Below are 15,882 nucleotides of genomic sequence, written 5' to 3' on the forward strand. Positions count from 1 at the left end.
AAAAAAATCTTACAGTTTTTGTTCTTTTGCCTTTGCCTTTTCCATTGTTTTCTCGTAGGCTTTTCTCTTTGCTAAAGGTGAAGGCTCAGGTATCTTCTTCTCTGACAGAGATGGCTGTCTAGAACTAAAGCAAGAAGAATCTTACTTTAAGGACATTTACAAAACTGTTTTTCTGACATTAGCCATCATTCTCCATTTCAGAACATGCTTCATCTCTTATTGTCTCTTTTGAATATACAGACTCTACATTCATTCTTGCATTTTAATGTAAAAATACACTAAGTTTATCAACTTCCACAGTCTATCAACATATTGAAGAGCCAGATACTAAATATGCAAAGGAGATCTACTAATTAAGTAATAAAAATTACTGACTAAAAGAAATACAGCACAGTATGCATCTCAAATTAAGATCACTGAGAAAATGAAAGGTCTGATTAAGATCTAAAATTTCAGATTCCACAACATTCAACTAAAATAGACCACTTAAAGGCATGAAGAACAGAGAAATCAATGCTTGAGTATGAATTAAACCTTGCATTAACACATTCATGTTTCAAGAAGAAATTCAAAATTAGGCATTGACAGTCTATTATAAGTAGAAGCATTGCTTCTCACCATCCCCTCTTGCCTTCCTCCTTGTTTCCCATCTGTCCTTTGTCTCTCTAGCTCTTTCTCTGAAATAATTCCAGTTCACAGTCACTGTGGTCTTTCTCCCAACCTTTTACTCCCCATTAAAACCAGTGAAAAGATTATTTAGGTGTCAGAATGATTTCACCACAGTCAGATAATAAAATAAGGGCATGGTTTCTACTCTTCTGAACTGTTTCTCACTAGCTGGACACTGGCTTCCGTTTATCCTTCAGACACAACCCCACTCTGTATTTAGAAATTGTTACTGTTAGCATAAGGACCAGAAACACTTCCCAAAAGACAGAATACATTTATGCCACACAACTTTATTAGATAGAAAAAGTTCAGCCTGACACTAACTAGCATGTAGTTTCAGAGTTTTACAAGTCTGGATCTATGTACCCACAATTTTCCACAGGAAAAAAGCTGTGACAAAAATCCATCTAGGGACTGGCATGCTGAATAACATGATTTAACAAGGACAGCACAATCAGCAAGGGCTACTTGACTCAATTAGCCAAGACCAACTGTCTCAACCATACAGATACTAAACTAGCCTTAATTGGAAGGTGAAGGTTGTACGTGTAGACATAGTGCCAAGAGTTTAATGCAGACCCTAGAGTGCCCCCCAGGGTCTTCAAGAGACAGGAAAAGGAGGACAGGTGACAATCTGTCCAGTTTTGCAGAAAAGCCTAGCAGTTAAAATACACAAAAGGGGAAAGGAGGGTTCAATTGTCTCAAGGCCAGAGTGCCTATTTCTCTGCAGGACTCCCTCACCTCTAGGCATACTCTGCAAAGAACATAAAAAGAGGGGGAACAGGACATGCTCCCTCTCTCTCTCTTTATGCTGGACTAATGTAACTTTATGAATGCAAAAGCCCTGGTGTCACAAGGCAAATCATAGTATCAGCCTGGTGGCTAGGTCTTTCATCTCGATGACAAACTTGGGTTATAGTTTTGACTGCCATGATTACCTATGTATCTATGAGCAGCTACCAGATTAAATAAACCAAACCAGAAACTGGAATCCAAGTTCCTCTGCCCCATACCAGCATTCTGCATACACAGACACCAAGCCTCTTGCTCACTCTCTCTCTGCCCCTTGGGTCTTCCATCTTTGACTCCACAGTGGCACTTTCTCAGAAGAAGGTGTAAAGAGCATGATATTATTACTAATTGTTTTTGAAAGCCTGCAAATAATGTGTCATTCTAGTTGGAATGAACTTCATATGATGTCAACAATCTGAATGAAAAGAGCAAGATGCTTAACTACAGGTTTCTGGTGACCGTTTAGATTCCCCAGGATATCAGAGACATCTGAAAAGAGCTGTCGCAGGAGACCACTCTGCTCTGAAGTGGCTGCTGTAGATAAGTTGAATAAAGGACAACAGCACTAGAATCTTTATAAACAGAATTCCAACCAAATATGCATTTAGGTGCCTCTCTGAGTGACCAAAGATTTGAGAAAAGTGAATTGTCTCCAGAGTAGAGCACTTTACTTACATACAAACAAGTAAATTTGCATCTAAGCATATATTAATTTCTGTTACTTCCAGAAAACACATCTTTTGGATCATTGTTAATGTTTCTACTACATCCCTGAATGCCACTTAAGTTAGTAGCACAAAGAAGATTATGTTTATTGCAGATGAGACCACATTCTTCTCCAGAAGAATGTATTTTATTACAAGAGATATGACTGCACTACAGGCCCACAGGATTGCCAGATGGCTCAAACACAGACCCCTTCTTCAGTGATGACCAGCAACCAGCAAAATCAGCAATACTGAGTTCCCATTTTGAAAAAGCATCGCAGTTACAGTGAGGAATTAACTGCAGATTGATTGTGGGAATTTTTTAATTACTTATTTACTAAGACATGATCAATAACAAACCACAATATATGCAAGGCCTACTGCTGATTCAATTGACTTATTGACAGCATGTAGCTAAGGTGCACACAATAGTTTTTAGAAATTCTTGTTTTGCCTTGTTGCTGGCTCACTTTCACAAATAGATACCATTCTAGAAGATGAAGTGAGGCAAAAGGTGGTATTACCTGAGTCTTGGATGCCAGGTCATAGCACTTGACGTTTTAAATCTTGAAGCTTCACAAGTCTCTAGTGATCTCATACTAACTGCAGAAACAAGTGGTTTTCTTCACCTATACTAACCCCCAAGAGCATTCTTTCCAAGCAGATTCTACATGTAAAATGCACTGAAGCCATCAGCATGGGTTAATAATTGCTATCAGCAGTGTTTTATAGTTCATGATTGTCACCTCAAGCACATGCTAGAAATACACAGTATAAAGAACACACTGCAAATGTATATTAGATGGAGACTGCCATAAATGCATTACGCAAATAGGACAGACAGATAGTGAAAAAATGCCTAATTCCAGAATCTGCAACATGAAGATAGCTATGGGACAGTTTTTCCATATCACTGAATGCGGCAAGTGCAATATAGGAGCTAGTACCTAGAAAGCCAAGAACAGGATCTCTAGCAGTGAATGACTAATAACCAGCTATGACATTGGTAGATATGAAAAGAACAGCATTAGGGAGTGTAAAAGCGAAAGTGCATGTAGGCAAGACATGTTGGCCCCAATTTATATTTTTCCATTGTTTCTATTTGGCATCAAGTAATACTTTCAGTAAGTAAAACTATTCTCCAATTGCAGCCTGTGGGGAACAGGAGAGATGCCTGAGGACTGGAGGAAAACAAATGTCACTCCAGTTTTTGAAAAGGAAAGGAAGTAGGGAAGGGAAGCTGAGTCTCTAGCTTGGGGAAGAGGAGAATGAGGGGTGATCTCATCCAGGTTTGTAATATGTGAAGGGCAATGTGTTGGGTGGATGGAGCCAGGCTCTTCTCAGTGATGTCCAATGATAGGACAAGGGGCAACAGGTGAAAGCACAGGAAGTTCCATGTGAACATAAGGAAATTTTTTTTCACTATAAGGGTGAACAGAGCACTGGAATAGGCTGCCCCCAGAGAGATTATGGAGTCTCCTCTGGAGACATTCAAGACCTGCCTGGATGCGTTCCTGTGTGGCTTGCCCTAGGTGATCCTACTTTGGCAGTGGGGTTGGACTTGAGTTCTGCAGGTCCCTTCCAAACCCTAATACTCTATGATAGGGCTTTCAAGTATTCTTTCAACTTCACACTTGCATGCTCTGCTAATATATAGACTTCATTTTAAGCATAGTTCACTCAAACGACTCACAGAGGTTTTACCTAACAGTTAGGACCTTATACAGATAGTATTGCTATATTTTATAAAGTTTTGGGGTGTTTTTGTTTTGGTGTGGGGCTTTGGGTTGTGATTTATTTTTGTTTGTTTTTTTAATCAATCTCTTTTCTAAGCAGATTCTATCTATCTCCCTAGAATGTGCATTCCTCACAGCACCTATACTGGATGAATTTTTCCCACTACTTAGAAACAAGGCTACTGTAAATTTACTATGACAAAGCAACTTAACAGAATTTCTCTCTTTCATAACACATTACTTACAACAGTGTATTTATACTTTCTGAAAATGTGATGGTAGAAAAGAAGAAGTATTATTCAGCAAGATTCCAGTTTATCAACCTTCTTTGTAAAGTTAAAGTAATAGATTACAAGAAATTTGAAACATGCAGGTTTTCTTAAAAGCAAAAGATAATTAGTACAGCATGGCAAACTTACATGCCGCCTATCTTAGAAGGTAAGCCAGATGGGGGAATAAACTCTCTGTCCCTAGCAGAAGTGTCATTTGCGTCAGCAGCCATCCCACTTTCTTGTGTTTCTGAAACTGATGCAAGAGGGCCAGACAAAGAGTCTGCAGCACTAATGTCAGAGACCACATCACTGCTGTCTGCATAAAGCAATTCCATCTGAGTAGTGGTCCTCCGTCGGGCCTGAAGACAAATGAAAACCAAGTTGTGACACACATTTCACATTACATGTCAGGAGTTCTACATGTAAGCTTACCAGTGGCTAGTATTTAGCATCCACCTCAATTTGCTTGGCAATTACCTTTGGAAACTAAAATCAAAGAGCTGACCTCTACTCTTCAGGATGCAGTTCAAATTGAACATCATGAAATGCTGATTTGACAATGGGTTTCCAAAGGTATCCTTTCAACCAACTACAAGTGCCCACCAATACTACAGGACATTAGTGTTCTAATGTTTATCCAAGTGAAACGTTGTAAAGCAGAGAGGAATAAAGCAAAGCATGAATTCTTACACTGCTGCTGATATAAGAGCTCTGCTTCTTAATGTCACTTCTCAAGTAGTTTAGGCTAACAGGAGTAGGATTCACTCAGCATCTCATCAGTTTGTAAGCAACATGAATCCTCACAAAAGAGTCAAGTTTTGTGCAAGCTTTCTTTAAAAGCTTGTCATACTTGTCGGGTGTAATAATGCAGTGAAATTAAGCTCTGTTCCTCAGGTAAAGAAAGGCCACTACAGTCTGAACACAGCCATTACAAAAGTTACACTTATCTTACATCAACATATTCAGACCAAAGTCATTCAGTTCAAAGAGCTGCAGCCCAACAAACACTACCAATAATGCAACAGCCAACATGAATATATTCTCCCAAAACAACTGCAGTTAGAAGAGCAGAGGCTAAGCTTCTTTGCAAACTTGGTTTATGCTTCTGTGAGCACAGAAACAGAATCACAATCAGTGCACACACTTTCAGTTTCCATTTCATTAATATTAAACTGCAGCCAGTCCAGATAATTACAATGGCATTGGAAGTACGTAAGAACCTGCAGATCAAACTTCTGCTTTGGATTGACGGTAATTAGAAGAATAGAATAGAATTAACCAGGTTGGAAAAGACCTCTGAGATTATCAAGTCCAACCTATCATCCAACACTATCTAATCAACTAAACCATAATTCATTCTGAAACCCTAAAAAATTAACCACAAATTATAGAAAAAGCACATTTACACATTGCTTCTCAGAGAGGAGTATCACACAAATGCACCACTTCACCTCTTGCATGACTTCATTGAGGCAAAGGAAGAACATTCCTACCTTGCTTTTGGGTTTGACTTCACCACAAAGCTTCAAAAGATCTGAAGATAATGAACTAAAAGAAAAATTGCATCACAGTTAGATAAAACAGTACTTTTGCTTTTCCAGCATGTGTATTTGTGATGCTTCTGTCTACTGATATGGTGGGCAAAGTGAAACAAAACAATACCAGCAGTAACTTGTAGTAGATACATGACGTGTTACAAAAAGAAAGTGACAGTAATTTTTATAGAACTAGATCCAGTTATATGTTAAGAAAGATCGCTTACCTCCCTTCTGTCCCAGGACTATGCAACGGGGCATCCTCATCACTACTATCTTCCAAATTTTCTAGAAAGTTTCCAAAAGAGTAATGTTAGTCTGTCCATCTACAACAAGATGTAAAGGTATTAAGTGCTGTATGAAACAACCCAGAATGTCAAATGTAGATGAACAGCACACATAAGGCAGGGGTTTTCAAAGTGTCCTGACTAATTGCTAGGCATACTGTGCTAAATGTGGTCCTCTATTTATTGTAGCAGAGCAACAGGGATGACAGAGAACCAGAAATAAATTCTAGAAGGAAATCCGGAAGAAAAAAAAAGACAAATCAAAGAAAATTAATGTAAGACACAGGAGAGGCAGGATGTAAGTCGATGGACAGTAAGGATGTCTCTTCCTCCCCCTTTTCTTACATCTTTTTGTAAAATTCTTGCTCCAAGACAGAGTCTAGTTATAGATGGCACAATTTGGGCTGACAAGAAACAAGCGCTTCTATTATATAGGCATTTAGCTTTCAAAACAGGATGATGCCATCATTTAAAACTACAGAATTGCTTCCTAAAAAGATATTTAATTGTACTGCAGTTAATGTTAAAATTAAGTTGTTCAGGAGAACAGCTATTGAAGTAAAATGGGTACACAAATCTGTCCACAAAAGACAAAACCAACATGCATGTCGTACACAAACACTCTCAAAATCAGATTAACATGTCTGCAGGCAAATGGTACAAAACATTTAGCTGAGACAATAAGTTCAGTTCCAAACTGTTGGGAAACCAAGTCCCCTAACTTGAATGTTATTCTAATAATATATTTTAGCATAATTGAAGAATATAGGTAATATATTCCTGCAGGTGAACTCCATAATTAATAGAATCATGACATTTTAAGGGTTAAATAACCTCCAATTACACCCCAGGAAGGAAAGATGGATCCCCTGGGAGACAGTTGAATCATCATCCCTAAAGGTGCTTAAAAGACACACACACATAGTGCTAAGGGACATGATTTAGTACCAGACTTGGTAGAGTCAGATAATGGTTGGACTTGATCTTAAAGGTCTTTTCCAATCAAAATTATTCTATGTATGGTCTCCAGTTGAATCCTGGAAGGAATTAAGGGAGAGAAATGCTGCCTTCTCATGCATGGTCTACCTAAAAACCTCCTGACAAAAACTGAAACATCAATCTAGCACCAACATCAACAACACATTTCAGAGGTACTCCACTGCTTTGTTAAAACTAATAATGTAACTCTTAATTAAGAATTATAACAATAATACAGAGAAAGCAGAGTCACAAGGAATAGCCCTCTTTTTGGTTTGTCTCATTCTGGATTAGAGCCCACATTAAATCTTTTCTCTGTGTGTTGTCATGCTCTGCCTCCTGCAGAAGAGGGGATCTAGAGTACTGATCCTTCCAGCATGGCACAAAAGCAGCATCAATAAAATAAATGTATTATTTTAAAGCTTAAGATTCATATTGGGGAATTACTACTTCATGACCTTCTCAAAGAACTTGCAGTCAGCTTTCACAGGCAACAAATTGAAATGAGAAGAGGCAGAAGAGCAAGAATCTGCAAGAGGGAGAAGACATGAAAGCAGCAATTAAATTAGTAAAGGCAGTACAGCTTGTGAGGAGCTGCTAATAAGCCAGTGAATGAAGAACACCAGGACTTTTCTGCTAACTTGCCTTCATCCTCATGCAGAGGCAACTGGACAATACTGGTAGAATGCAGTACACCAGCATGGTTCATCCAGATGCAACTGCATTCAAGCAGCCCTCTCAAAACCTGTATGTACATGGCTATGAGTCACATCCATGAACATCCAGATGTCACCAGTAGGAAGGAAAAGTAGCTCCTGCAGGAAGGAGTCATTCAGCATCATTTCAGGACTTGACTTTGTGGTCCTGTTAACACTTTACTAGAGTAGATGGGTTAGCAAATGACAGGTGGCTCATCCACACACAAGGCAGGTATGCATTGAAAACCAATTCTCAAGGTAAAGATTTGAGCCTGTGATGTGTTTTGCTGCAAAATGAACTCCTACGCCCTGCATGTAGGTGCACAACTTCATCGAGGAATCCCCAAACTTCAAGCCAAGTATATTCAAATGGCTGAGAACTTCTGAGGATATCATAGCTGAAAATAGTCGTCAAAGGAATGGTGGACAATCACTGTGGAAGTGCAAACCCTCTGGCTTGGGATGAGGTTGGCTGACTATTGCCACTGAGTTGTCATTCAGCTTAGTGAAATTGGTCTCCAGATCTGCTGCCACCTACACTTCCACTTGGGAGAATTGCAGCAGGTAGTAAGGGAGCCTCTGCACCAACAGAATCCCTTCTAATCAGTCAGTCAGTCCCAGCCTCAAAGCCTCACTACTGCAGTGTCTGAACTCCACACCGAAAAAAAGCCCCAACAACCAAAAACGTTTAGCCACTAGTGATCTACAATACAGACTATCAGCAGTCTGGATTTCAGTTTGGACTGAGGTTAGTATGGTATATTCAGATAAGATGCACCCACAGTGAAGATTACTTCCTGTAAAGTGTTAGCATAGTCCCAAATGGCTTAGGTGTTTTAAAAGCCTGAGTTCATGCTGGCAAAGTGTTAAAGAGCTTCTTTCATGAGATATACTCCACAAACATTTTGATGGTACAGCTATTTCAACACATTTAACAAGCATCTTTCTACTGCATCCAGATGCTGTTAATAAGCAAAAGCCTGCTCAAGGCTAAAGAAAATGCAGTGGTAACTTCCTGGATGGAGAAATAGTGCTCTCTCTCCAGTAGGGTGAACACACACACACATTCCCCCACTTTAAAAGTCTATTTTAGGTACACCATGATATTAGGCACTGAGGTTCCTGAATAAGTACTGGCTGTATGCAGCATGATGCCCTGACATAGGTCTTCAGTTGAAACCTCTCAGAAAGCTGGCAAAGTTCTTGCCTTCTTACACTAGATGATGACCAATACAGTTTCAGGCAGTCTTGTGCTTTTGAAATCTTTCAAATGCCTATGCAAACTAGCACAGGATAGCAAAACAGCATTAAAAGTAACAGAAGGTGTTACAAAAAGAATTGTTACTGATATCAAGAATTTGTTTCAAGCACAGCTGATTTTATGGCTATAAGGGAAGGAAGAAAAGCATAATGTATTGAGGAAAAGTAATGTCAATAAAAGACTCATTTCCTCAGTGACATCAATGAAGTCAGTAACTAAATCCATGATGAAAAAAATCAGATGTAGTTTGCATTCTATACAATATTTACATTACAAAACATGCTAGCTGCAAAAGGCTAAAAATCACCTGCAACTTAACTTTTTTTTGCCAGACCTAAAAAGATGAGCAGAATTTGTTACAACTAGAGCAGAGCAATATAGCTTTATGCAGCCTGACCATGCTATGTGTTTCTCAATAACGAGCTGTAAATCTGAAATACAGTTCTGTTTCCTGTGCTCACTTCTTATCTGACAAATCTTACTAACGTGAAGGGCTATGAGTGGTTTCATAAAGGAAGAAATGCTCTGTAAGCTCACGGCAATGAGTACATCTACAGGCAAACTTGACACACATCACAAATTCTAAGATGCACCAGTTAGTGAACGTGAATGATTAGTAACTCATGCAGCTGTACAGTACACAGAGAGCTAAATATACTTACCCATCGGTATGCTATCTAGGTCTGTGTAAATAACAGCAACAAGGAAAGAAAAGCAACACTCCAATCAAAACATATCCATTTACAAAAAGCAGTAAAACAAAAGTACTTAATGTATTCTCAATTTTTCTTAATATCATCTCCTGAAAAGTAGAATAGATGCCGTAACAGACGTATGATGCCACTTTCAAAATTACTAGGATATGATAATTGAACAGGATTTCATATTTAGAATTTCACATTCAGAAGTTAAAATCATACCAAATTGTAAATGCATAGTCTTTTGCAAAAATAACAAGAAGATTATTTAAATTTAAATGCTCTGTAATGACAATAAAAAACCTTATTTGCTACATTTCCTCAGCAATGAATATACTTTAAAATGACACATGCATGTCATTGTGAAATAGAGCTTAAGATGTTAAAACACAGCATCTATTCAGAAAAGAAATAGCCTAGAATGCCCAGTACAGCATGCACAAAAGGCCAACATTACATGCAGTTGTCTATTTAGAAGAGATGATGACAAAATTACCTTGCAAAGCATGACCCAGCAAAGCATCAAGTTCAGGATTTAACTCAGCTTTTTCTTTTAGCATATGAAACAGCAGCTGGTTTTGAGTAGCACTAGTGATTTCTGTCTGTTTAAGGCGTCCCTCAAGAACTTTGATCTGAGCTTCTTTCTGAGCTGCCTGGAGACCCTAGGAGAACGAAAAAGATGACAAATGCTTTACCACCTGTCCTGGGTTAACACAGCCCACTCTCTTAAGTTCCCCTGTCCCCATACAGATGGAAGGAAAAGTAACACAGAAAAAAAAACCTGTGGGTTGAGATATTGAGTTGGAGATTATATGCTGTACAACTACCTTAGCAAAAGCAGAAACAGCAGCAGAAGCCAGCAATAAACCCCTCCCAACCCAAGCATGCAGCAGCCAGCACAATGGAATAGACCAACACCTCAGAAACAGCAACCAGAACAGTAAGTCTCTTATGTTACAATCTGAATTTCAAGCCCCATGATACTTTGCTCCAGCCAGCACTTTCTTTTTGAAGCTGGTGTGACATCAGTAAGGTAGTGAATTTTCACATGAGCAGACTCAACTCAACCCATGACACCACAACTTAAAGATTGTCTTTAAAAAATAAAAATAAAAGACGACTTTTAGTTGACACCATCACTAAGCATTCACTTAATTGTGCTCCTTGGACTCTGCCTTGCAAATACGTATTTAGTGACTAAGTTAGACAGAGCTCCCAAGCACAATTCATAGATCCTTTGCATTAAATTAGCATAGAATCATAGAATCAATAAGGTTGGAAAAGACCTCAAGGATCATCAAGTCCAACCTGTCACCCAAGACCTCATGACTACTAGACCATGGCACCAAGTGCCACGTCCAGTCCCCTCTTGAACACCTCCAGGGACAATTAAGAGTAGCAAGAAACTCAAAAAGCAGCATCGGAGTCTTCCCTACAGAATCACTTAGCAAACTTTCAGCTTCTGCTGAAAGATTACATGGTCTAACTTAAAAAGCGTCCGTAAGACTCATGGATTACTGAAAACTGTTTAGTTGTAGGTAATCTACTGAGAATGGTTTCCAAATATAGGAAACAATAAGGAAAAATGGAAGGTACAACACATCTTCTCAAAGACTTGTAGGATAATGGAACTTTAAGTGACTTGAGGAAAAAAGTGTAGGGCTACAGACTTACACATTAGATTTTTATTTTATCATGAACTAAAGACAAAATATCAAAAGACACATTTTGTATGTGGAAAGAAACAATAGAATAGATAGCAGTCATGACCAGTTTTGCAAGGTAATGTACCTTCAATTCTCCTACACAGTAATTAACATATCGAAAAGGAGAAAAACATTAGTGGAGCTTTTTATTGCGATAGGAGAAATTGTTGACAAAGTCAGTCAGAGGCACTTTTCTCATATTGACTCAGCAAGAATTTGGTATCTATTTGACCTTCCCAAGGGCTGAAAAAAAAAGTTTAAAATATAAATAATCAAAAAACCATAAATAATTTCAATAGCTGTGAAATGTTTTGTTTGATCCAATGACACTGTGCCTCCAGAACAGAAAGAAAAACAGCAGCAGGGGAGTATGACACAAGTGCCCAGGGTTATAAACTGCCAAATACTAATTTTGAAAATATTACTCCCCAAAGCTTTCAGAAAGTCCCTATTGCTCTACTTGAAAGTAGAAGTCTGACTAAATTTTGCCATGAATCAATACATATGATAAAAAAAATTTTTTTAAAAATTAAGGCTCATCTTCTTAAGGAAGCAGCTAAGCCAGTCTTTAAGAGATCCTCAGCATTCTTTAGGAACTTGTTGAAAAACATAGAAAGAGATGGATTCGATTCTGAAAAGCTAATGCTCTCGTGTTGTAACATCAAGCAATTAATGAAGTGAAGTAGGGTCTATTGGGAGTTGAATAACAGGCAACAGATTGAAGAGCACAGTGGATCTTAAGGGCCTTCACACCGAGAGCAAGCTTTGCACAGTAGCGTTCACCAGCTTTGCTCTAACACACATTAGTCAGTCCTGACATCGGCACAGCTCTGCTTCCGATACATGACATAGTCCAGGCACATATATTTTGCTTAATTCCTTACCTTATTGATACCCATCGTGAGGAAGTGATCCAGCAAATATCGAGCTTCTGTCAAAGTGCAAGCGTTAATCACTGCTGTTACATCCAAGGTCTCCCCTTCTTCCTATGTGTGCAACAGCATAAATTGTCAGATTCTGAAAACTGCCTCCCCCCACACACCACATCATCACTGTAATCATCGAAAACAGAAACAGTGAGGAAGCTGCAGTATCACCCAATTCATCCTCCTGGTATGTCTAAACCATGCCTGAAAGTTTTATTTTACAAAATATTCCCCAAGCAGACCAACACTCCCATACAGTTTAGTGTCACCCGCAAACTTACTGAGGGGGAAGGGAACTCAATCTCCTCATCCAGATCAAGAGAGGGGGAAGATGTCAACAAATGCAGGAAGAGGCTTCAGTCCCAAAAATTAATTAATAAATTAATGCCATCAGAATAGAAGTGATTGGCTTTAAGATCTAAATACTTTGTAGTCTCACCATGCATTACCCTATTGACATAAAATCTCAGATCTGAAAGTTCAGTTACATAAACACTCTTCATTTCAAACTTCACCCAACTTTTCACCATTTTTCTCTTCATGGCTCAATAATTAGCCAAAACAAAATTCATTTCTAAATGAGAATGGTTTCAGGACCAATATAAGTTTTTCTTATCTCCATTTTACTATTTTCACAATATTTGACATACCTTTGCCTCCTCCATTTGCATAATGTTTGCTTGGCAATCAGAAATGCTGTCATTAATGTAGTCTATATTTGCAGTTAATGATTCTATCTCCTCATTTATGTTTTGGACATTTCTATCCGCTTCACCACCCATCTCCTTGATGAGCTTCTCCCTTTTCTTCGAAAGCTTCTCTCTTCTTCTTGTAAGTTCTTCACGTTGCTATTCTCCACAAAGACATATTACGTAAGAAGGAATTAGTATATACCATGGCTATTTAGGCAACATTTTGTTTTCCCAGTTTGTACTTTAACCAATATATGATTTCTACAGGAAGTAGCAATATGGGCAAATATATCAACAAATTTGCACCTGCCTATTAATGCGCATTTTATTTCTTGCTGAACACAGTAGTCCCATGGTTCAAATGCTTGTTAAGTGTCTTCAATGACTGCAATGGATTCCAAGTAATTTTCTCTATACCATTATCACAGCAACTCATTTGCAGTTTACGTGAATGTACCGCTCTCCCTATTTAATGCAAAGATACAGCCAATAGTGCATGGCAGATCACCTACCGTAAGCAACCTGTTCATATCTGCCTCCATATTGGAAATTGTCATCTTCTGCATAATAATATCAGTCACCCTGCGTTCCAGTAACTGCCACTTCATCCTGGCTGCCCTTGAGGAGTAAACTCTGCTTGTTACTGCTTTTCGTTGATACTTCTTTCTGTGATAAATTCAAGGGAAACATACAGCTAAGTCTAAAGCAGTCCAATTACACTGCACACAGCCCTGAACTCTACAGTACTGTAATATATTACACTTCAAAACCAGGTACTATACACTGTTGCATCTCTGGGATGCACCACTGACAAAGGTCACCTAAGAGTTGTTCCCTGTTAACAAAGGGATCTGCTTCAAACCACAATGGAAGATCACAAATAAACCAAATACATTACATTGTGTTTTCCAAAAAGTTTTACCTTGTACTTAAGAATGCTGCAGGCACTGGACTGTCAAGAGCATTTCTCTTCAAGAAACCCCCAAATTTCAAAATCTAGTTTATTTATACTCTTAAAGTTGTTGTTCCTTCAACGCCATCTAATACTATTCCACTCTATCTTAAGCCCCCCAAAATTGAATTGCATTTGATACCAGGATGCCCCCCCCAAAAAATACCCCAAACAAATGCCTATTTTGCAAAGAACACAACAGCAGTTTGAAAAATAACCACTACAATGTGCACCATGACAAGATTATCTGCTAGAAAGTTCATGCCATTTTTAGTTCTCTTCAGAGAAAACTAAGCTGCTTTATCCTTACCCTGTTCCATTTGTTGCAGTTACAGGTAATGCTTGAACTCTTGCAACAGGAATTCTCATCTTCTGCTGCACTGCTGCTCTTGAACCATCATGCTCAACCAAGGAGCTAGAACTTGCTTCCTGTATAGGATGCTCAGGCAAGCTCAGCTTTCGACTTACTTTTCCTGCCACTTTATCAGACAGAGGTCTTACTTGCCGACGAAGGGCTGTAACCTGAAACAGAGTGCAGAGAAAATCACTTCTCCACAAAACGGTGTTCTAAGTTACATCAATACAACAGCATTTTGTTTGCAAGATGCATTAGTTTTACCACAATACCTCTTCAGTTTTGCGACGTAAAATAACTTCTTGATTTCTTTTCTGAGCTTCCAGAAGCTTGAGTTGATGCTGTGAAAAAATACAAGTAGCACATGATATTTTTTTCCATTATCTGCCACAGGACTGTATTGTATAAAGAAAGGCCTTTACACACTAATACAAGTTTGCAAAGTTGTTGTTACATGAAGTGACATGGTCAAGTCATAATTGTTTCTTGTTCTGGAGCAGAATGAAAACAACCATTTTACTAACAATTGTCTAGCAAAAAGAATACTTGCAGGCATTTAAGGAGGTAGTAACAGTTTTGTGAAGGTTCACTGATAAAACAATACTGATATACATATTGAACAAGCCTTCTATTTTGTGTCCCACTCATGACCTGAAGGCAGGAACTTAGTCATCATTGACATTTTATCAAATTATATGCATTAACTGGTTAAAATACACAGGTACACATCTGCCTTCGTGAATGCATACATATTGTGCATGCCTGCAAGCAGACAGATCCTAATGATCGATGTTTTTTCTCAATGTAAGTTCTTTATCTGTCAAATCACCTCTCGTTTGCGTTGCTCCTTTTTAAGTTGTGCAATCTCTCTATTTCTTCTAGATTCAGTCATTCTAGCTTTCTCCTGCTCTTCCTTCATTTGCTTCATCAAGCGAACCTGTAACGAGGACATCACTTGGAAAAGTTGTTTACACAGAAATGCTGTTGCCTGCCCTCACATACGTCTTTTTCTTCAGACTGCCATCTTCCGGTATAGTGCATGCTTTTTAGCAATTTATCTCCTGCATCTAATGTGCTGCCTTCCATCAGTGCTGAATAACAGCTAACAATAGCAGCACAAGCTTTGCCATGTTTGATACCATGATTTCTGTTCATTAAACCTAAAAGCCATCCCTCTACCCCAGGAGAGCCTAGTCTTCATTTTCTGCTTTCAGACTTCTGAGCATCTGGCAGCAAGAACAGTCATTTGGCAGATAAACATGATCCATTTTTCAGTAAACACTCATTGTACATTTCAATATATGGAAATATACCTTGGTTTTCTTCATCTCTGTCACCTCCTGCTGAAGTTTCTTCAGCTGTTTTTCATATTGAGACTGATTTTTAAGCAATCGTGCATGTTCCTTTTGTGCTGTTTGAAGTCTCTGCAGCTCTTTATTCATGGCTTGGAGTTTCTTTTCATATTCTGACTTGATTTTTTTTGCTTTTTCCTCTGAATAGGTCTCTACAGAACCTAGAACAAAAGGGAATTCTTAATCTGCTTTGTTCAGGCTATTTTCACTTTGCCAACCACAGCAGATGAAGTCTTCCTACGTGTTTAGCATTATCCACACTATCT

The 15,882-nt window shown here is 38.6% G+C and overlaps 1 protein-coding gene across 9 annotated transcripts in view; it reads right to left on the minus strand.

The window, feature by feature from the left end:
• The window catches only part of KIF21A (kinesin family member 21A), an 88,550-nt gene that overhangs the window by 15,306 nt on the left and 57,362 nt on the right, over positions 1-15,882 (minus strand). For 6 of the 9 annotated variants that reach the window (XM_054178828.1, XM_054178822.1, XM_054178826.1 and 3 more), the window contains 13 exons: positions 15,578-15,777; positions 15,094-15,201; positions 14,537-14,605; positions 14,220-14,431; positions 13,470-13,623; positions 12,916-13,113; positions 12,224-12,325; positions 10,130-10,295; positions 9,598-9,618; positions 5,939-5,999; positions 5,670-5,724; positions 4,324-4,535; positions 14-124 (listed from right to left, as the gene is read on the minus strand). In XM_054178828.1, the coding sequence (XP_054034803.1) occupies positions 14-124; positions 4,324-4,535; positions 5,670-5,724; positions 5,939-5,999; positions 9,598-9,618; positions 10,130-10,295; positions 12,224-12,325; positions 12,916-13,113; positions 13,470-13,623; positions 14,220-14,431; positions 14,537-14,605; positions 15,094-15,201; positions 15,578-15,777 (1,669 nt within the window). The remainder of the gene's footprint in view (positions 1-13; positions 125-4,323; positions 4,536-5,669; positions 5,725-5,938; positions 6,000-9,597; positions 9,619-10,129; positions 10,296-12,223; positions 12,326-12,915; positions 13,114-13,469; positions 13,624-14,219; positions 14,432-14,536; positions 14,606-15,093; positions 15,202-15,577; positions 15,778-15,882) is intronic. The other 3 variants (XM_054178824.1, XM_054178823.1, XM_054178820.1) reach the window with 1 other exon arrangement.

The sequence above is a fragment of the Dryobates pubescens genome, chromosome Z (genome assembly GCF_014839835.1).
Source record: "Dryobates pubescens isolate bDryPub1 chromosome Z, bDryPub1.pri, whole genome shotgun sequence".
Classification (NCBI taxonomy): domain Eukaryota; kingdom Metazoa; phylum Chordata; class Aves; order Piciformes; family Picidae; genus Dryobates; species Dryobates pubescens.